The following is a 20,880-nucleotide window of genomic DNA, read 5'->3' on the forward strand; positions in this document are numbered from 1 at the left end:
ACGTGACGAGGACGGATGGGAGCCCTGGTCTGCAGTCTTCAGCTGGAGGCCTTGTCCAAGGTGGACGTGGTCTCTGGCAGATTTGTTTAGGAGACTCCCCTTTCCAGAAGTGCCTGACGTTAGCTCCAGTTGCCTTCAGTGCACACTTACGTTGTCTTATTTCTTTTCTGCTTTTTAACTTGGAGCGTGTCTCCTAACTTCAGACGTGTTTCACTAATGGTCTGTCACAGCGGGCCGCTCCTCCATGGCTAGGAGGGGAACTGAGCCGCCGCTGCCTTTCCCATGGCACCTTTCCCAGCTAATACGGTCCCCCCTTCTCATTTCTGTGAACCCCTGTGGCATAAAGGTGGCCGCGCCCCACAGGGGCGCTGCGGCTTCTCTGGCCCAGACTAGAGACTGCCAGCAAGCCGTGCCGCCAAAGCCCAGGTAAGGAGCGGGCGCTTCCTGTGCTCCGGTCGCCTGTCCCCTGCTGTTCATAAGCTCTCCGGCAGATTGGAGCAGCAGGGGCCTTGGTCACGCCGTGTACTTGTGGGTTTTAAATTAACACATTTCATTTACTGCCATGCTGTTTGCTTGCGGGGGGAGGGCTCGGGGGTTAGCCGGCCTTGCTGGGCTCCTGTGCCTGGAGGCCGGCCCCGGGGGCAGGGGAGGCCGCCTTCCCACTGCTGGGTATTCAGGGGCTCCAGAGGGAGGCCGTGATGGGACAGGCCCAGCCCAGTTATGAAAGGGTCTTTTTCCATTTGTTTAAGATACAAAGGACCTCAGAAGTTTCCGTTTGTGTGTTCCCTTGCTTATTCCTCTATCCTGTGAAATCTGCGGATACACAGGCTGCTAATCCGGACCTCAGTTTAAACCGGAGTTAAATCGTACATTTAACAAGGCTAAGTACCATGGCTGCTTCCCGCCACGGTGCCCGGGAGCTCTCTGAGAATGTGTGATCAATATTTATTAACATTCTGCCACCGCATCTTGCACCAGTGACCTGGCTTTCGGTCTCCGGGAGCTGCGGTGTGCAGAGTGAATTCATTAATTAGATTGCCTCGCCCTGCTCCACACACCACCCTTGTGCCACGGAGCTCAGCACACCTGGAGGCGGACGCGTGTCCTTGCTGTCAGCGAGGATGCTGTCATCACGTTAAAAGTTGGAATGAATCATTTTCCTTCAAAGATTAGTAACCCCCTCGTGGGATTTCATTTTCCCCTGAAGCATTTAGTGTGGATTATGTGGCTCGTGTCGGGAACTTCTCCTGTGTCTCCATGGGTCGTCCGGCAAAGGTGGCAGCCGGGCTCTGGACGGAGGAGAGAGGTGCCCCCAGGTGTGTGGTGTTGCCATGAGGAAGCTTTGACTCGGGCCTGCTGGAATGATGGGCTTAGCCAAGAATCAGGGATTTTAAAAATAACATTTATTGGAGATGGTTTCTGACTGTTAGTATAATTGTGGAAATACATTAAAAATTAATAATGATAAAGTCACCTATAGTCTTGCTAGCCAAAGAGAACCACTGGGTAAGTTTCCTTTGTCTTGTTTTTCGTGCACATAACACAAATTTGGTAAAATTAGGACTGTACTTCTATGTTTACGTAAACTGGTTTTCAAGCCATTCTGTGTCCTGAGTGTTTCCCCGTACCATTAACTGTTGTGAAGCATTAAAATGTTAAGGGACTGACAGTCCCATCGTGTTGCAGTGCCACAGTTCCTTGGGGGGCGTCTCTGATGTTTCAGAAATCACAGCGTGGGGGCCTCTTACCTCCCGGACACTGTCAGTCCTGGCTAGTGTGGCCCCCTCACCCCGGGCCGTACCACCGCCGGCTCGGTCTGACTGTGCCTTTCTGTCTTGTAGATTGTTTGCTCCATGAGGAGAACTTCTCGGTGAGGTGCCCCAAGCACAAGGTGAGTCAGTGCATGTGGCCCCCGCAGGCCTGGGGCGGGGGTGTTCCTCACGGTCTACAGACCATACACAGGAGGCCACCGCCTGCCCTTGGCCCTGAGAGAGTGGAGAGGCCCGGTGCTGGAGGGAGCCCTGCACCCCACGGTGGCCCCCACGTGCTGTGGTGGGAGGCTGGGAGAACCGTGGGGGAGCGGAAGGTATTTGTGGATTGTTAAGAGAAATTCAAAGAGCAAACTCAATACATGCTGATTTCCATTTTAGTTTAGTGGACCCCCAGTTCCCAGGTTGGCACGAGGTAAGCCTGTAGGCCTTGATACATAATCAGAGGCATTTTCCCCGACTGAAAGAAATAAGAATTGACCCCACGGTTCTGGGGGGGAAACTCGGTCTTTTCTAGGCTTGACCTCAGCAGAAGTGACCGGTGGTGCAGCTGGTGGGGGCTGCCGCCTGATTTCCCCAGTAATTCAAGAGGTGGTCTGTTGGTGTGACCCTTTTTATGAAAGGATGGAAGATAAGTGGCGCCTGGGCTGTCTCCGACCTAGCAGGTGGGGCAGGGAGGGTCTGAGAAGGAAGCCCCGCCAGGGGTGGGGGCCGCCCAGCTGGTCTGGCGCCACCTGGCGTTTACTGTGGCGGTTGCGCTCGTCTGGCTGAGGTCACACTGACACCTGGTGGTCACGGGTCGCTCGCAGGCTCCCGGCTCTGACTGGGGCCAAACATGAAGCTGAAAAGCAGTCCTCCTGACGGGTCTGCCCCCAAAACGCGTCGGAAAGATGCTCGCTTATGCTTTTCTTTAAAAATTATTTTCAGAGATGGACCACAGGATCTTCTAGTATTCTCTTTCAATTTACATGTTTTTAGTTTTAAAACTTCTCTTTTTTAATGGTCACATTTTGCCTTGGAAAACCCTGTCTGAATATCTCCTGTTTGTCGTTCAATACTGACTCTCTGCTTTTTCTTTCCTTTTCTGTGTGCCATTCCTCTCCTCGCCTCTGCCCTCCCTGACCCCCGCACTGTTCTTCTTTCCCTCCTGTCTTGTCTCCTTGGCTTTGCCGGCGGCAGCCTCCCCTCCCGTTCCCCCTCCCCCCCTTGCAGAACAAGACAGCGAAAGGCAGCCTCAGCACAGAGCAGTCGGAGCGGGGGTGAGGGGGGCAGTGTGCTCGTGGGAATGGAAAGTACAGCAAGCACAGGTGAGTCGGGGCCGCACCCCTGCCAGAGTCCCAGTGGGTGTCTTGGCCTCTGCCCTCGTGCTCGCCCCAGGCCAGGCTGCGCCACCCGCCTTTAAGCGCGTGAATGCGGGAACCAGGCGGATTAAGTGTTTCTCCGACTGTCATTTAGCTCCCTGGAATGTCCGTGGAGACATGTTTGAGGCTTTAAAACTGTCCCGTTGCCCGTCAGAGTTCACGGTGACTGAGCGGAGGTCAGGCTTGTGTGTGGCGCTCTCGAAGTCTCTGGGACAGAGCCCGCCAGCAGCCCACCCTCTGTCCCCGGCTCAGAAATGCTTCTAGCCAGTGGGCTGTCCTTTCCAATTTACTCCCTATCTGTAAAGCTTGTGGTGGCTTTTCCTTTGAAAAGCAAAATATTCCTCAGTTTTGTTCTTTGAAATCTTTTCCCCCAAGTACTATGAAGGCCTCCTTTGCACAGAAGTACAAAGGGAAGGGAAATCCCCTCAAAGATTTAGGGGACTTTAGCATCCGATTTAATTTTACTCTTAAAAACCCTCAAGAGATTGAGCTGTGCTTTTTGTGAGTGTGTCTGGGCTTTTGGTCAGGGCGGCGGCAGCGCGCGTCTGTGGAAGCGGGATTAGTGGACTGACGTCCCCAGAGGCAGCGCGCCTCCCCGGCTCCGGGCTTGCTCGCCACCTGCCCCCCGCAACAGAGTCATGAGGGTGAAGAAAATAGACCATAAAGAGAAGGAAAAAAAAGAGAGAGAGAAGGAAAAGAAAAGCCAAGATGTAACTTGAAGCACTTGGTCCTCGGGGATGGGGAGGGGGGACCAGTTGTCTCAGAAACGTTCATTAAGGGATTATTTCTCTTCAAATGAAGGGCTTCTGTGTTTACTCCAGGCGCCCGAGAGCCACACGCAGATGTGCTAGAGTCCACGGCACGTTCCCTGCCCGTGACAACCAGCAGGTTCCACCTTGCTCCGCAATACCTACCAGTCACTTGAGGAGAAAATAATTCCTCTCAGACGGTGGCACTTTTTCTCCTTTGAGAAGTCCTCGGTTTCTTCGGAGGGTCCCAGTGCCGAATTCCAGAGAAGCCCCCTGTGCTCTGCTGTGTGAGGCCGAGGGGCTGTAGAGAGGCCTGTCCGGCTTTCTCAAGGGGGGCTGTCGAGTAAGGCCTCTGCGGTCGTGCCTTTTCTCTCTTCCTCTTCCAAGACAGGGGTTGGGAGTGGAAGGGCAGGTGGTCGGGTCCCAGGAGTCAAATGAGCGAACTTGCAGCAGCAGCGGCCACTGGATTTCCGGAACACACTGGGGCCCGCCGGCTCCTGCATGCCTTTCCCCCGAGCAGCCCTCAGCACACGACAGCAGTCTGGACGGTTCTCCAGCATGTTTCTCTTGGCCTTTGTTCCATGCCGGGGCTCTGCCTTCTTCCCGTCAATTCCTCTGGCTGATGGGTAGAGCCGTGTGCTGTGGGGGCCTCAAGGAACATTCCTGACAGTGTCCTGGCTTCCCACTAAGGGAAAGAACCATTTGTTGTCACGTGCCGTTGTTTTCGTCCTGGCATTCCAGCCCGTGTTTGGCGGGGGGAGACTGAGCCATGGGCGTGGTGGGCAGATCTCCGGCTAGGAATTTTAATTTCATTCATCCTCTCCTTCCTCTCCACCCAGCCTTGGGCGCTGCCAGCTGCCAGCCCTCAGCCCCCAAGCGGAGCAGTGAGCTTCGTCGTTCAGATCTCAGTCACTGTGGGCAGGAGTCCCCGCGCGGACAGGAGACCCTGCCTCGCCGAGCGGTCACGCGGCCGACCCATCGGTGTGGGGTGGTTTCTCATCTGTTGAGGTCCAACTGTCCACCTCGTGGAGGGAAAGGGTGGACATAGGCTGCATCCAGTCGTGTCCACCTGAAAGGATTTTCTCCGTGTGCCATCCCCAGGGCGGGACCCTTGTCCTGTTTCTCAGTTCAGCTGTCCATTGTGAGTGGTGGCCCTTGGCAGACTGTACGGGAGCCCCAGGGATTAGGACAGAGAACATTTCATTTTGGGGTCTGTTCTAGGGACAGAGAGCTACTGTCATTGGGTGCCCTGACATGGCAGGGAGGGGACATGAGTACCTGGGTCCTGCTTCTTGGGGCCCTGTTTTCTCATACAGTAAGAGCTGTGTGACTGGGGGCACTTCCTGTTTCTACTTATTTTTCTTCGGTAAAGAGAGGAACAGCGGTGGCCAGCCTAGTGAGGATTCAGTTAAGAAACGTCTTAGGTGTCCGCGTGGCCTAGTGTGGGGTGCACCTTGTGCAGGTCCTGGGGCGCTGCAGGAGCCGGAGGGGTCAAGGCTGCGGGCTGGACCCTGCTGCCACCCTGTCTGGTGGAAAACTGAGGGCTGGGAGATGGGAGATTGAATCCCCCCCAGCCTCCAGCAGCATATGAGGTCCCTGCACTTGGCCCTCAGCAGACCAGCCGTGCCAGAGAGGAAAAGTCTTTGGGCCGCCATCCATGCAGCAGGCTGCCGCTTGCCCGTTTCTGGGCGTGAGGAAGCCGCAGGAGGCCTGTGGGCGCCCACCTTCTCCCTGTGCTGACTGCTGATGCCTCCGCCAGGGCCTGTGGGCGTGTCTGGCGAGCTGCTCAGAGGTGGGACTTCTCCCTGTGGGTTCTGGCACATGCCATTCCCTGGGCCTGGGTCCCCTGCCTCCCATCTTCTGTGACAGGCTCCCTCTCCTCTCTGGGTCTCAGCTGCAGAGGCCTTCCCTTCTGGGTCCCTGTCGGGCTCCTTTGCACGCCGCAGCTCTCCTGTGCCAATTTGAAATCGTTCATCCGTTTGCTTATGTGCGTCTCCACTAGCCTGTGCACGCAGTGAAGACAGGAACCGTGTCTGGCTCCGGCTTCTCTGCTCTAACCTGGAGCGCACACGTGGTGGGGCAGGCCAAGTGCGCCGGAGAGGGCATGCCCCGCAGAGCAGCATGTGCTCGTCACCCTGTCTGTGCCTGGATAGGTACGGACGACGGCCCCGCCGCACAGCCCAGCCCCATCCCTGCAGGAGGGAACCGGCCGGGCGGGGAGGACGTGGTGGATTCTTGCTGCGCTGGGAGGAGGCTGGAGGAGGCCCCGCCAGGTTCAGGCCGTGGAGGGGCCGCTGAAAGCCAAGGACGGCGGGAGCGTGACAAAGGTGAGCGAGCCCTGGAAGGCTGTGGCCCCAGGTGAAAGTCTGCTCACCGGCAGCTGGACCTCAGATGCCTTTTAAAGAGAGTGTGGAAAAGCCGCCGCCACGGAGCGGCTGCCCGCTCGCGGCGCTCTCGCCGGCTGCAGCTGGCCCGCGCCCGTCGGCCGAGTCCCACGCAGTCGAGCAGGACCGCACGTGACTGCGGCTCGAAGGCAGAGTCCTGGGGGCCCGGGCAGAGGGCTTGCTGGGTGGGAGCCCCAGTCCCACCGCTCAGCAGCCCCGGGGCTTTGGGTCCCTCAGCTTCAGCTTTGTCCTCTCTGAGACCAGGGGCAGGGGAGGGCAGTGTCAGGCCTCGGTGTCATCATGAGAGAACTTCTTTGAAACTCCTAGCATAGAGCCTGGCACACGGATTTCCTTCCTAAGCTCCCTGCTGAAGGAACAGTGTTTGAGAAGTAACTCTGAGAAGTTAGGGTCCGCTGACCTTGAAGGTGTATGACGTCAGACCCTGGGGAAAGGTCCCCTTAGGAAGGCTGGAAGACAGAGCCACAGCGGGGGGCGGCTGTCAAGACCGAAGCTGCCCAGGCTACCGGGCGCCCCATGGCCCGAGGTTGGCAGCCCACAGAGCGCCCCCAGCCGGGCAGGCCCGGGGTGCCAAGTGTGCTCCGTTCCCAGGTTGGGGCCAGGTTGGGCCTGCTCTCCTGAGTGGTTAGCGGGCCAGGGGTACAGGCCCAACACTGGCAAGCCTGGGGGAGGGCAAACCCTGCCCTGTTGCCCACTCCACAAGCAGAGCCTTCCAAGGTGCGCCTGGACATCTGTCCTCTGTTCACATGGTCCCACATCCCCAGCAAGATGTTGCCCCCGGGTTGTTGCTTGAGGCTTCCTGTTGGCTCCGCCCTCATTCTCGCATCTCTGGAGGGCTTTTGGTTGCTGGGGTAACATGGGGAGGCCGCTTCTGTCCCCTCTCCTGGCAAGCAGCCTTAACCCTAGGACAACCAGAGAGCAGGACGGGCAAGCCTCCCTGGGCTGGAGGCAGACCGGAGCGTGGGCCCGCAGGGCTGGGGCAACTTTCAGGGTCCAGAGCCACCTTCGGAACAGGGAAGCCAGGCTGTCACCATGGACATCCTGAGCATGGGGACAGTGTCCTGCTGTCTCTGCAGGTCTCCCCATGTGGTTGTGTTTTCCCCTGAGCAGTTAATGCGCCTCTTTGGTCCGGGCAGGTATACCTATGTGGGTGCTTTCAAATAGAAGGTTCGTAGCCCCTGCACACAGACCAGCCTTCTGAACAATTTTGCCCGTTAATAAGTTGTGTGAACCCAGGAAAGGGATGGTGCCGCCTGGGTTTTCCCCAAGGATTATTCCCGAGGGCACCAGAGGGGTCTGAGGAAGGAGGGAGCGCTCTGACTGGCAGGGAGCAGGTCTGGGGAGGCCGCCGCCCCTGCTTCTGCTCTGATTGTTCTGCCCCGATCCTTGCCAACCTCCGTGTCCCTCGGAGACCCCTGCATGCGTAGTGAGCCATGACGGACTCCGAGGAGGCCCGTGGTCCAACCCCACTGCCCCACTGGGTCATCGGGATCGCCTGAGCGCGGAGCCTGGGCTGGAAGAGGAGCGAGTGCAGGGGACGCCTGGGGAGCCCCGGAGGAGGGCCCTGCCATCCAGTCGGAGCCGGCTGGAGAGTGTTCTTTGTGGAGTGTGAAGGATGCACTCTTGTCACCGCAAGCAGCTGTGGCGGGTCCTGAGCTGGTTTTCCCACAGGCCACCTGCGTGAGGACCTCTGTGAGGACCGCTCCGGGCCACCAAAGTGCCGAGCCCCACGGGAGGCCCCCGGTGGGTCACCCCGAGAGCTGGAAGGTCAGGGAGCTCCTTCGTAGTCTCTGTTCCTGCCACGCACTGGGGAGACCGCCATGCCGCGAGGGGCCCGGGGTCCGTTCGCAGCACCGCGGGCCACGTCACTGCCGCCCTTCACCGTGCGCCAGGGCCACGTGGTCTGGGCCACACAGTGGCTCCGCCACTGGTCCCGGGGGTCTGCAGCTGCTGGACCCCCAGAGGAGGGGCTGTCGGCCACGGGGCCGCACAGGATTCCCAGCACCCAGTGTTGGTTCTGTCTTGCAGGTGAGACTGTGGAGATGAGAGGTGGTGGACACTCGTGATGGAAGGAACCGTCCTGCTGTGCGGCCCTGCCCTGCCCCGCCCGCCCCGCCAGCACCTCCTCCCCAAGTCCTTACATCACACCCAAACCGTGACACCACAGGAAAGAAAGACCCAAGAAGTTGGAATGGCTGTTTCCATGGACACAATCTCCATAGTGACAATGTGGGGGGTGGGGGGAGGGGTGGGATGATGGGAAGGGGGGTGCAAAGGGTGGGATAAAAATATATATATATAAATCTATTTTTAGTCTGGAAAGACTTTGTTTAAATGAAAGGTGCGCTATCCCTTTTGATTCTATTTTAAAAATTCTCTAAAGAACTCCAAATTTGTTCCAATAACAGTGAAATTTAAGTGTGAAATTGAACAAGCTGGTCTCATAAGAGGCGGGGCGTGGCTTTGATCTTTAGCCCGTCTCACACCGGTTCAGAGAGCTGCAGACCCAGGGCTGGAAGAGCAGACAAACCACACCAGAACCATCCTTTGTCATTAAGTTGTCTCAAAAGTGGGAAGGTTTGGGGCGGGGGGAGGGGGGATATGGGGGCGGTCCGTGTTTTCAAGAGTGGGGGAATGATGTTTAAACACAAAAATAAATTTTTTTCATTTCCAGAAACACTATTTATTTATTATTTTTAAAATTTTTATCTTTTTGAGGGGTGAAATTGGCAGATGTCCCGAGGTCACAGCTGTGTCCTGGATCACTGTGGCCAGTGAGAACCTCAAGCGCCCCACTAAGTGCGCATGGCAGGCAGGGTCGGGGGTGGCCCGCCACCAGGCGCGTTCCTGGCAGCTGTGCCCTGCCCACCCCCACCCCCCACCCCAGGACGGAAGGACAGGACAGGAAATCTTGAGCTGTAGGAGTTGACACAGGGGAGGGACTGTGTCTGTCCAGTGTGATCAGTGTGGGTTACGCTGACCAGGAAACACCCAGTTAACCCTTTTTTCTTTTGCTTTCATTTTTATAAAGGAAAAGAGGGCCTGTCAGGTGAGCAGCCCCATGCTACATGGTTCTTTATGTTGTATTGTTTTGTTTTGTTTTGTAAATTGTATAATTTTTAAATATCTGAGTTTTAAAAAAAGAAGAAAAAAGTACAAAAAAAAATCTTGTTAAGGCCTTAAGAAGGGGTTAGTGCATCTTTCAGGGGTCACTCTGCCGTGGGGATAAAATAGCTGTTTCACAAACAGTTTTATTTAAAAAACAAAAAAATCAAAAAATAATAAACTTCATTTTAACCTTGTTTCCTTTTTTGTTTACTGTAAAGCAAACGCGCCTCTTCCTCCTCCCGCTCCAGCCCCCCAAGGTGGCTTCGCTCCACCGCAGAGAAGGCCGCCCTGCGACTGTCCAGCGGAGCCCCAGCCTCCCGCCCCACCCCCCCCAGCAGGGCCTGGAACCAGTCAAAACCCTGGGGCTCCTCCCTGCAGCTCCACCCGGGGGGGTGGAACTCAGCCAGTGTGTGGGGACGGTCAGATTTACTTAAGTTGGTATGAGGACATATTTCCAATCAACATTAATTTTAAAGGTTATAAAAAAATAATGCGATGTTAATGGACTTTTTTCGAGAACAGAAATACTGGAAGGAATGTTGTGAAGTAGAAATAAGCAATTATAAATGAGTTCCTGTGTGCTCATCAATTTGGGGCTGCAGAAATGGCAGATTAATTCTGTTTTAATGGCTCCATCAAGCAGTGCGGCCCATTTCTCATCTCGCTCACCAGGATGGAGGTGTGGGCGGGTGTGCTGCGCGGGCCCTAGGACCTGCGTAGAAGTAGCTGGGTGGCCTTCCGTCCAGTCTTGACCGGGCATTAACCCAGTTCAAATGAAGTTGATAGATTTCAGGTGTCAGGGGCTAAACCACAAAACTTGAAAAATACGTATCTTGAGGAAAATATTTTCCCAACAGCAAATGATTCTTTGTCATTTTGCTTTTCTTCTGTCGTCTTTTGACTTGCTGATGATCCTTGAGCAAGGAACTTGTGATGATTCTAGGTCTTTCCCCAAACTGGCTGGTGACACGGCCGTTGATGGGCATGGCCGTGCTCCACGCGCCCCTCCTGGCTCCAGCTTTCCCCCTTCTGCAGGAAGCCTCGACTCGTGTGCATTTCAGCTTCCGCTGCTTTTAAGTTCTATGGATTTTTTTTTCCATAGACTTTTTTAGAGCAAGTTCAAGTTCATAGCAGTATGGAGCAGAAGTCACAGAATGTTCCCATGTACCCCCTGCACCCCAGACACGGCCTTCCCCAGCAGACCGCTACATTTGTGGCAGCCACTGGTCCTCCTGCGCCAACATATCCTCGTCCCCCAAAGCCCACAGTTAACATTAGGGTTCCTTCTTGGTGTTGCACATTCTGTGGGTTCAAACAGTCTGGTGACGTGTATCCACCGTTCAGTGTCGCCCAGAGGAGTCTCACTGCCCTAGAAGTCCTCTGTGTTCTGCCTGTCCTCCCGCCCTCCTCCCAGCCCCTGCGCTTTTTACTGTCTCTGTAGTTTTGCCTTTTCCAGAATGTGCTGTGGTTGGAATCCTACCGTATGCAGCCTTGTCACACTGGCTTCCTTTGCTCAGTGATAATGCATTTAAGGTTTCTCCACGTCTGTTCGGGGCTTGGTAGCTCATTTCTTTGTAGTACTGAAGAGTGTTCCATTGTCCGGATGTGCTACTGCTTACCCACCTACCGAAAGACATCTTGGTTGCTTCCGAGTTTGGGCAATGACGAATAAAGCTGCTATAAAGACCCGTGTGCAGGTTTCTGTGTAGACATCGGTTCACAGCTCTGGGGGGTCAGTACCAAGGAGCTTGCTGGATCTCGCGGTAAGAAGCTCTTGTTGTGCAAAGGGCCGCGGAACTGGCTTGCGCATCGGCTGTCCCTTGTTGTGTCCCCACCAGGCAGTGTGTGAAAGGTGCTCGCTCCACAGCCTTGCCAGGCTCTGGCGGTGCCAGTGTCCTGGATTTTGACTGTTCTAATAGGTATGCAATGGTGCTTTTCATATATAACTTTTTAAGTTGTGGTTAAAAACATAACACTTACTGTCTTAACCAGCGCGCAGTTTATTAGTGTTAATTATATTCACATGGTCGTGCATGGGATCTCTAGAACCTTTCATGCGCCCAGCAGAAGCCCTGTACCCTTAAAACACGCCGGGGGGCGGGCCCTGCGCCGCCACCACCCCTGGCAAGCTGGAGGCCGGTTGCTTTTCCTTTCTGCCCCCAGGAAGGAGCGGGAATTGGGGGGCTTACTCTGGGCGCTGCTGTGCCTCGGGGAGGAGGCGGGGGCAAGGCGAGCAGCAGGCCGCGCATGTGCCCAGCGCCCCCTGCTGGGTGCCCGGCTCCTACCTACTCTCTAGAGCCCTGGTGCCACATGGGGGGGGCCCTGGGCGAGAGCTTCCCAGCCCACCGTGTTGCTGGTGTCCCTCCCCAGCAGAGGACTCACCCCTGTGCAGGTGAACACACCCATGACTGTGACCAGGGGTGGCCCCCAGGAGTCCTTCCCTCCGCTTCACCAGAGCAGTTTCACCACCCGCGGAGGTGGGCCCGGTGTGTTTCTAAAGCTCAGTAATGTGCTGGCCTCTGAAGACGTTCACGTCCAAACTGTATACATAACTCGGAGCGTGCGTTTGGTGTGACCGCTAATACCGCTCTAGGATTCTGACCTCCTGACATGACCTGAGATTCTGTCTCCTCGGTGCTTGGGGATCACGAAGCTGAATTGCCCAGTGATGGCAAAAGGCCACAGGCCTCGAGATGGCAGGTTCCCTCATGGCCTCCCCGTCCTGGACAGCAGGCCCCCAGGACGGGGAGGCCACCGCCCTTCATGACGTATTCGGGTGACCGCTTGGGGAAGGCCGCCAAGAGGATGGGCAGATACAGGCGGTGTATCCAGGGCCGGCAGGCGACGACGCCCTTGGCCGTCCTGCCCACTGTGCTGCTCTCTGGGACGGTCAGCTGAGACAGATGAGAGGCCCCAGTGTACCCTTGGGTCTCGCCCTCCTGGTCTGTTGAGTGGCCTCCAAAGTGGGCTCTCTGCCTCCCGGAAGCCCAGAGACCCCGGTTTCCCAGTCAAGTCCTCAGCCTGGCTTGCAAAGGCCCCATCACGCTGCCCCACACCCACCGCACACAGGGCCTTGTGGGGCTTTGGTCCCGCTGCCAGGTCACCTTGGCTTGTGGTTCAAGCCAGCCAAAATCTCCATGAAGTGTTGCCAGCACGTCCTGTTCCAGCCCAGGGGCAGTGTCCCCATGACCCTGCAAGCGGTCCCCATACTGCCGCTCTCTGACTCGCCACACCTCCTCTGGGCCCTGGATGCTGGAGCAGTCTCACCGTGGTCTCCTCCTGCGTTGCCATACTTAGCCCAACACCCGGCACAGGGCACCTCTGGCGGGGGGGGGAGGGTCGGGGGGGTGACGGAATTCAAGCCCACCCAGTGCTTGGCCAAGGCAAGGTGCGGGGAAGGCCCGGCTGGGCCCCAGCACGCTAGGCCTTGTGGCCCTGGGTCTGGCGGGAGAGTAGGGATGTGGCATTCGGGAAGGGAGCAGCACTCACAAATCAAGCAGGACTTGCAGACTTTGGAAAGCCATTGCCAAGAGGCCACATACCCCTGGGCTGCCATGCCTGAGCGGCATCTCGGAGTCAGGAGTATTAGGAGGCACCCCAGGAAGATCCTGGTCCTCCTACCGCTGGGGAGGGAGAGAGAACAGGGTGGGGGATATGGGAGGGCGGTGGGGAATGCCTCCTCCTCCAGGCCCTGCGTCAGCCTGGGAGAGAGTAATCCAACTGTTTCCAGAACGGGAGTGCCTCATACACCCCTGGGATGGGGCAGGGGGCCCGACGCCTACCCAGGAAATGCTCTTCCCCACCCTCTGGGTTCTTGGACCTTCTCATTTGAATGGGTTTTGGCCTCAGTTCCCTTCAGCCTCGATTTAACAACTCAGCCTCAAATCAGCCCTCTCATTGTTGAAGAAGGAGCCTGAGGTCTGGAACCATGTGGTCAATCCCCCAGAGGAGGGGCAGAGAGTTTGGGCAAGAAGAAGGATATGGTAGGCACGACTCCAGCTTGGAGGCGGCAGACACCCATGCGGGTGGTACAGAGGTTCGCATCTTTTCCAGAGTCCAACCCCACAGTCGGGTTGGAAGGGACGGGGCTGGAGCCAGGGGGACGGGGCCTGGGAGAGAGAGGAGCTGACGCAGGGCAGGCAGGGGGACCTGAGAATTCATTCCCTGTGGTCCTCAGCAGGGGACGCCTGCGAGGGCGTAAAGAAACTGTGGCCCGTTTGATTTCCATCCCCTCGTCTTCCAGAATGAATTTGAGCAGCTGATGTTCAAGGACAAATGAGGAAGCAGGCCCACTCCTCAGAGGACAGAGACACATCTTCTCTAAGTGACCCTCACAGCCTGAGCTCAGCAGCAGCTCCGTCCAGAAGGGCATCCCCCGCCCCATTTCTCCAAGTCAGGAAAGTGGACAGGCCCAAGAAGATGCATCATGGGTGATGCTAGGAGGTCCCAGGACCAATATGTAACGAACCTAGGGAACAGTGTCCCGGCCATTGAACTGGCTGGTCTGGGTGACAAGGGAGCTCTTGTCAACCCAGCTGCCTCTCCAGCCCCAGATGCGGACTCACTAGGCCAAGGTCAGGCCAGAACTGAGGAAGCTGGGCCAGCAGCCTACCTGGTGGGGGGCTTCAGTACCATTGCGGGTGGCTTTGGGGCAGGAGGCTGGGGTCCAGCCCAGACAGCCACTGGAAACTAGGGAACTTGGTGCTGTGTCCAAGTGTGTGCATGCGTGTGTGTGTGTGTCTGTGTGTGTGTGTGTGAGAGAGAGAGAGGTGCATGTATGTACCATGTGTGTGGTCTTCCATGTGTGCGGGTGTGTCATGCATGCCTGTGATTGTGTGTCAGTGCATGAACATGTGGGTAGTGGCTGTGAATGTGTGCGCAGTTGGTGATGTGTGGTTCTGTGCATGTTGAGTGAACTGGTGTGAAGTGAGGGGAAACCAAGAACTTCATTTCCACGCCGCCCCCCCCAACCCCCCCACCGCCCGCACATGGTCCCTCTGATCATTGTGACCTCCCTACGGCACTGGCCAAGGGCCAGTAACAAACTCGGGAGGCGAAAACCAGTTGGGAGGAGGCCGGTGAGGGCAAGGACGTGTTCTGGGGACAAGGCTGCAACCATATTACAGGGTGTGATTCGTTTGATGGCTGGGTGGCAGGATCAAGTCCAGTGACCCCTGGACTTTGCAGACTTTGGAAAGCCATTGCCAAGAGGCCACATACCCCTGGGCTGCCATGCCTGAGCGGCATCTCGGAGTCAGGAGTATTAGGAGGCACCCCAGGAAGATCCCGGTCCTCCTACCGCTGGGGAGGGAGTCAGGCTGAAGGGGGGTCTTCATCATCTCTCCCCTACCCCCACCGCACTAGCCTGGGGAAGCACCCGGAGAGGCCAGGAGGGACCGGACTCCTGTGGTCACCCCTGCACCTGACCTTCCCTGGCCCCTCCCCGTACCCTCTGGCAATGCGATCGCCCTGACATGCTGACTCAGGGCGGAGGGCAAAGGCCAGTCTCGGCTCCCTTTAGAAAGCGGGGCCAGGCTGGATGAGCTCGCTCAGTGTGGGAGAGCGCCCTGTCTGGCTGGTCCTGGGTCCCTGGTGTGCTAAGGGACACCCGCGTGCCAGAGGAGGCCAGCGGGCACTGAGGCAACCATGGGGCTGCTGAGTGGGGTTATGCTGGGGCCCCTGGCCGTGGCGGTGGCCATCTTCCTGCTCCTGGTGGACCTGATTCACAGACACAGATGCTGGGCTGCACGCTACCCGCCAGGCCCCATGCCGCTGCCCCTGCTGGGCAACCTGCTGCAGATGGACTTCCGGAACACACTCTGCTACTTCGACCAGGTAACGAAGGCAGGGGTTGGGGAGGAGAGATCCTGGGACCCCACCTAGCAGCAGACAGCAGGTGGTGGGTGAAGCCCCAGGCTGCACAAGGGCATGGGCTGAGAAAAGGAGGCAGGTTTGAACGACTGACCTGGGGAGGGCGTTGGTGCCTCAAGGACAGTTTGGATTTTCCAAACAAAGGTCAGAGAGAGCAAAGGCCTAGAGGGGAGTGTGGTCTTGGCAGTAGATTTGAGATCCAGCTGGACAGCACTTAAATTATGTGACCTGGTCCCTTCTGATTACATCAGGGGGAAGGAATCTGGACATGAGCCCCATTTAAATCAGGAAATAGGCTGACATCAGGAGAGGGACAGGTTCAGCTCTGGGTCTGCGGGTACTTGGGCCTCAGTGCTCACCTCTATGAACTTGAGTTTCTTCACCTGTGGGTTGGGATCCTAACAGCCTAGTGACAATATTGGTCACCTTTGCAAAGTCATAGCTAAGAGGTGTGATCCAGCATCAGCCCCCCCCTCCAGAGAGAATGTGACCCCACTGGTCACCAGGCCGAGCTTGCCTGGGCGCCATGAGACTGAGGCCGGCAGCCTTGTGGCCATCCGGCTTGACCAACGCCCTCCACCCTTGGCCTGCAGCTGCGGCAGCGCTTCGGGAACGTGTTCACCGTGCACCTGGCCTGGACGCCCATGGTCGTGCTCAATGGCCTGGACGCCGTGCGCGAGGCCCTGGTGTACCACAGCGAGGACACAGCCGACCGTCCGCCGATGCCTATCTATGAGCACCTGGGGTTCAAGCCGCACTCCCAAGGCAAGCGGAGGAGGGGGGCCGACAGGGACTGGCCGGGACTGAGCCAGCAGTGACTCAAACCCCGGCAGGCCCACGCGGGGGCAGGGTCTTGGACATCCAGTGCAGGGAAGAGGCAGCGAATTTGGAGGGGCGGCAGGTGGAGGATGGAGTTGATGCGAAGTGCCTGGGTGGGACGTGGGAGGATAACGGCGGGGCCTGACCGATGCCGCGTGGAACCCCGGCTCCGGGGAACAGGAACACGAGGTCAGAGTGGGCGGCAATGAGCAGGACAAAATCTGCGTGGGCGAGGCAGGGGGCGGGCCAGGACTTTCCCTGGCGGCGAGGGAGTCAAGTGGGCAGAGCACAGTGGGGCCAGCACCTGCCCCCAGCTGGCGAGCCGAGCGGGCAGGCAGAGCGACCTGTCCCAGCAGGAAGTGGGTGTCAAAGTGGGCGCGATTTAGTGGGGGTGGGGAATAAGTGTGGGTGTAGGGGGGCAGGGGGCGGGGCCTGTATCAAGGGGGTGGGGCTGTGAACGGGGCAGGGGCCTCCTGAAAGGGCGGGGCGGGCACGCCATAGCTCCGCCCACCGCCCCGCCCCCAGGGGTTATCCTGGCGCGCTACGGGCGCGAGTGGCGGGAGCAGCGGCGCTTCTCCCTGTCCACCCTGCGCAACTTCGGCCTGGGCAAGAAGTCGCTGGAGCAGTGGGTGACCGAGGAGGCCTCGCGCCTCTGTGAAGCCTTCGCCGACTACGCCGGTGAGAGTTGCGGCCGAGGGACACCGGGGACAGGGATGGACGGAGGGGCCGCGGAAGGGGCGGTGGAGGCGAGCCTCAGACCCGCACTGCCCCCTCCCAGGACGCCCCTTCAGCCCCGGCGCCCTCATGGATAAAGCGGTGAGCAACGTGATCTCCTCCCTCACCTACGGGCGCCGCTTCGAGTACGACGACCCGCTGCTCCTCAAGTTGCTGGACCAGCTGCACGCGGGCGTGGAGGAGGACCAGGGCGTCCTGCGCGAGGTGCGGGGCGAGGCGCCGGGGAGCAGGCCTCGCCCTAAACCGGGCCTCCGGGAGGAGGGCGTGGGGAGAGGGGGTTGCGGGAGAGAAGCCCTTCCAAGGCGGAAGGCCTGGAGGTGGGGAAGTCCCAGAGGAGGGAGACGGCGGAGGAGGGCCCAGGGTCGACGGGGCCGGAGAAGTCTACGGAATCTTAGCACCTCCGTCACTGGAAGCCACTAGAGCCCATGAGATCGAGATTTTAGATTTATCCTACTGGGCCCCGGGCCAGGAAGAAGGATCAAGGCCGAAGTTAGGAAGGAACCATGTCAGTGGTGGGGACACTCCGGAGGCCGGAGGCGGAGCGGACACCCTGGAGGCGGTGTCCTGACTAATCAAGAGAACACCTGGGCACAGGAAGGTCCCCGATCTGTGGCCCGCACAGGTCCTGAACTCCTTCCCCGTGCTCCTGCACATCCCCGGGCTGGCTGGCAAGGTCTTCTCAGCACAGAAGGCCTTCATGACCCTGATAGATGAGCTAGTCCAGGAACACAGGACAACCCGGGACCCGACCCAGCCACCCCGAGACCTGACTGACGCCTTCCTGGATGAGGTGGAAAAGGTGAGGTGTCCGGGACCATGGTTGTGGGTTGAGGGCCCCGTGAATCAAGACCCAGCCAGGGGGAGCCCCTGTATCAGCCCGTGATCAGTCATTACTGCTGGCCGCGGGCTGGGAGGCCATTTGGGGGCTCCTTCCCTCTGCCCCAGAGCTCACCCTCTCGGCATGGCCCAGGCCAAGGGGAACCCCAAGAGCAGCTTCAATGACGAGAACCTGAGCATGGTGACATCTGACCTGTTTGCAGCTGGGATGGTGTCCACCTCAGCCACGCTGACCTGGGCCTTGCTGCTCATGATCCTACACCCGGACGTGCAGCGTGAGCCCACGCTGGGGGCCTGGTGGGATGGACGAGGGAGGAGAGGGAGGGACAGGCTGGGGCCTCTTGAACATGATTTGCAACGCCCTCCCCGCCCCACCAAAGCCCTGAGCAGAGGTTGGGCTCTGGTCAGAGGTAGGAGATGCCTATTCGTGGGCACAGCCCTCCTCGGGAGTCAGGCAGAGGTTGGAGTCCAGACCCCGGGGTTCTGACCGCTGTGGGGGTGCCTCTCTGTCCAGGACGTGTCCAACAGGAGATAGATGAGGTGATAGGGCAGGCGCGGCAACCGGAGATGGGGGACCAGGCCCACATGCCCTTCACCATGGCCGTGATCCATGAGGTGCAGCGTTTTGGGGACATCGTGCCACTGGGCTTGCCCCACATGACGACCCGAGACATCAAAGTGCAGGGCTTCCTCATCCCCAAGGTAGGCATGCGAGGCTCCCCAGCGGAAGCTCAGCACCACCTCGGGCCAGGCAGCCCCAGCACAGCTGACATCCCAGGGAGGGGGGCGTCTGGACCCCCCAGTCCGCATTTCCCCAGACAGTGGGGGTGGGGGCGAGAGCCTCGGCAGGGCTGGCCCTGTCCCTACAGAGCCCCCAGTCCCATGGGGGAAGACGAACTAAAATCTGCCACAGGGTGTTGGAGGAGCCTGGGACAGGGACGGTACAGTGTGGGCGCCCATGGGTCATGAGGCACTCAGCCCCGCCATGGGCACAGAGAGGGTGCCTAGAAGCTTCTCTGGCCAAGGGGTTACTTGGAAGAGTCTGGGCGTGTGCCGGGCAGAGTGTGCGCCCATCCGTGTTTGGTGGCAGGGTCTGGGCTAGGGACGCCCGGATCCCACTCAGGCCGGGTTCTCCCGCCAGGGGACAAAGCTTATCACCAACCTGTCGTCGGTGCTGAAGGACAAGGAGGCCTGGAAGAAGCCCTTCCGGTTCGACCCCGAGCACTTCCTGGACGCCGAGGGCCGATTCGTCAAGCCGGAGGCCTTCATGCCCTTCTCCGCAGGTGCCCCGGCTGCCCGACTCGCCGGCCCCTCCGGAGGGAGCCCGGGAGGGTGGGGCCCAAGCCCGCGGGCTCACGGCGCACCCCCGGACTCCCGCAGGCCGCCGCGTCTGCCTCGGGGAGCCCCTGGCCCGCATGGAGCTCTTCCTCTTCTTCACCCGCCTCCTGCAGCGCTTCGTCTTCTCAGTGCCCCCCGGGCAGCCCCGGCCCAGCGACCACGGCACCTTCTCCTTCCTGGTGACCCCCGCCCCCTACCAGCTCTGCGCCATGCCTCGCTAGAGGGAGGAAGCTCCCCCACTGGCTTCTCAGCAAGGCCCCGCTGTGCCAATAAACCGGTTGGGTGGCTCCATCCTGGCTTCCGAGTCCCCTCCAGGGACCCCTGACCGCCCCGCCCCTCCCCCAGCCGTGATGGGGCCTCAGCAGCCTCCCCAGGGCCAGCCCCTGCCCCTGCCCCGGCCTGAGCCATCCTGACCTTGCACGTGATCCCATTTGAGAGATGGGGATGCTGAGGGCCAGTAGATCACAGCTTACCCCTAGTTACCCACGGGGACCCAATCCTGGCGACTTGGGATAGGGACGATGTCTGTCCTTAGGTCTTGGCTCATGCCAGGCAGAGCTAGAACGGGCTGCTGAGAGCCCTCAGCCAGGCCCTGGTGGGGGTGGACAGGGCCCCACTCAGCCTGGACACCCACCTCTCAGGTCCAGCGCCACCTACCACCCCACTCCATGGCCCAGCAGCTCTGCCAGCAGCAGCAGCTTTTTTTTTTTTTTTTTTAAGATTTTATTTTTTGACAGAGATCACAAGTAGGCAGAGCAGGGGGGAAGCAGGCTCACTGTTGAGCAGAGAGCCCGATGCGGGGCTTGATCCTAGGACCCTGAGATCATGGCCTGAGGCGAAGGCAAAGGCTTAACTCACTGAACCACCCAGGCGCCCCAGCACCAGCTCTTCTGTCCCCTTCATCTACGACGCCCTCAAAGGTGGGGAAACCCAGGGATGGCCATGAAGGGGGGTGCCAGGTAAACACCCAGGGCTCAGTCCACTGGTGCCAGAACTTTCCCTGGGAACCCTTTGGCAGTCCAGGAGTGAGCCACCTCCCTAAGCCTTTCAGTCACCCCAAGCTAGGTGAGACGCCTTTCCCAGCTCCTCAGGGACACCTGCATCTAGGCACCTGCCAAAAAGTTACCATTCGTGGCCAGGCTGGAGCAGGAGGACGACACTCATCGGGGCTCCAACCTAGGGCACGGCCCTCTGAGTGGCTGAGTCAAGCTAGGCTCTCAGGAGACTTGGCCAGGGGTAGGCAGTGAGACCTGGGGACCCCAGGTACCCTAGGGACAGGGGTCAGCCTCGGACCCACATGAGAGTGGAATGGCCAGAGGCGGCGGCGGCCACGTGGAGACTTTGGAGGAGGACACCCTGGATTTCAGTCTTGCTCTGCCGGGGTTCTCTGTGGCCCTGGGCCGGTTCCTGCCTGTCCTGGGCTTCTGTTTCCCCCTAACCCAACGGGATGATTGCACCAGATTAGCTGCTGGGTCCGGTGGTCCTGCTCTGACTTCCAGGGCCGTGACCCTGTTAGCCTGGAGCCCCGGCCGAGAGCAGGACTGCTGTCCTCCCGCTGTGCTCACGCCCACAACTGGCCGGTTCTGAACTGAGCGCCTGGGAGGCACCTGCTTAGCCCGGTCCTGGGCAGACCCCCTGCTTCTGTTTGCGGGAACTGTTTCAGGAAACTGTTTGCAGACCAGAGAGGTCAGGGTGTCTCTTTCGTCAGAGAACACCCCTCCGCCCCGTACCCAACAGCACCCCTGACAGGGGCCCCCCAGCACCTTCCGAGTATGGTCACGCCATGGAGCTCCCCAGCTCTCCGCCCTCGGGGAACTTGCTCTGCCCTTTGGCACGGGGCCGGGGGCCTCTCCGCAGGACCAGCAGTTGTGGGGGCAGCTCAGGGGCAGCT

At 58.9% G+C, this 20,880-nt stretch overlaps 2 protein-coding genes across 6 annotated transcripts in view; both read left to right on the top strand.

Annotated features, from left to right (window-relative positions):
- Window positions 1-8,501, top strand: part of LOC111157499 (transcription factor 20) — a 104,088-nt gene extending 95,587 nt beyond the window's left edge. Inside the window, exons 4-5 of one of the 3 annotated variants that reach the window (XM_022518944.1) lie at window positions 1,842-1,891; window positions 2,949-8,501. In XM_022518944.1, coding sequence (XP_022374652.1) covers window positions 1,842-1,891; window positions 2,949-3,032 — 134 coding nt within the window. In that variant the 3' untranslated portion in view covers window positions 3,033-8,501. Of the gene's footprint in view, window positions 1-1,841 lie in introns of all 3 variants that reach the window. The other 2 variants (XM_022518945.1, XM_022518943.1) reach the window with 2 other exon arrangements.
- Window positions 8,502-14,897: 6,396 nt separating this feature from the next.
- Window positions 14,898-19,280, top strand: LOC111157504 (cytochrome P450 2D15). Of its 3 annotated transcripts, none has more exons than XM_022518955.1 (9): window positions 14,898-15,224; window positions 15,854-16,025; window positions 16,605-16,757; window positions 16,858-17,018; window positions 17,437-17,613; window positions 17,785-17,926; window positions 18,166-18,353; window positions 18,793-18,934; window positions 19,032-19,280. In XM_022518955.1, exons 1-9 carry the CDS (start codon window positions 15,036-15,038, stop codon window positions 19,208-19,210), a joined length of 1,503 nt encoding a protein of 500 aa, XP_022374663.1. In that variant the 5' UTR covers window positions 14,898-15,035; the 3' UTR covers window positions 19,211-19,280. The 3 variants fall into 3 exon arrangements, with proteins under 3 accessions (XP_022374663.1, XP_022374662.1, XP_022374664.1); XM_022518954.1 differs by having other exon boundaries at window positions 18,106-18,353; window positions 19,032-19,210; XM_022518956.1 differs by lacking the exon at window positions 16,605-16,757 and having other exon boundaries at window positions 15,036-15,224.
- Window positions 19,281-20,880: the final 1,600 nt, after the last annotated feature.

Source organism: Enhydra lutris, unplaced genomic scaffold (genome assembly GCF_002288905.1).
Source record: "Enhydra lutris kenyoni isolate GAN:26980312 unplaced genomic scaffold, ASM228890v2 scaffoldscaffold55, whole genome shotgun sequence".
NCBI lineage: Eukaryota > Metazoa > Chordata > Mammalia > Carnivora > Mustelidae > Enhydra > Enhydra lutris.

Excerpts from the sequence above, each read along its gene's own strand:
- LOC111157504 (XM_022518954.1), top strand. The coding sequence starts at position 15,036 with ATGGGGCTGCTGAGTGGGGTTATGCTGGGGCCCCTGGCCGTGGCGGTG. Across the intron at positions 15,225-15,853 it reads CACTCTGCTACTTCGACCAG|CTGCGGCAGCGCTTCGGGAA; the intron begins GTAACGAAGGCA and ends CTTGGCCTGCAG. Across the intron at positions 18,354-18,792 it reads AGGGCTTCCTCATCCCCAAG|GGGACAAAGCTTATCACCAA; the intron begins GTAGGCATGCGA and ends TTCTCCCGCCAG.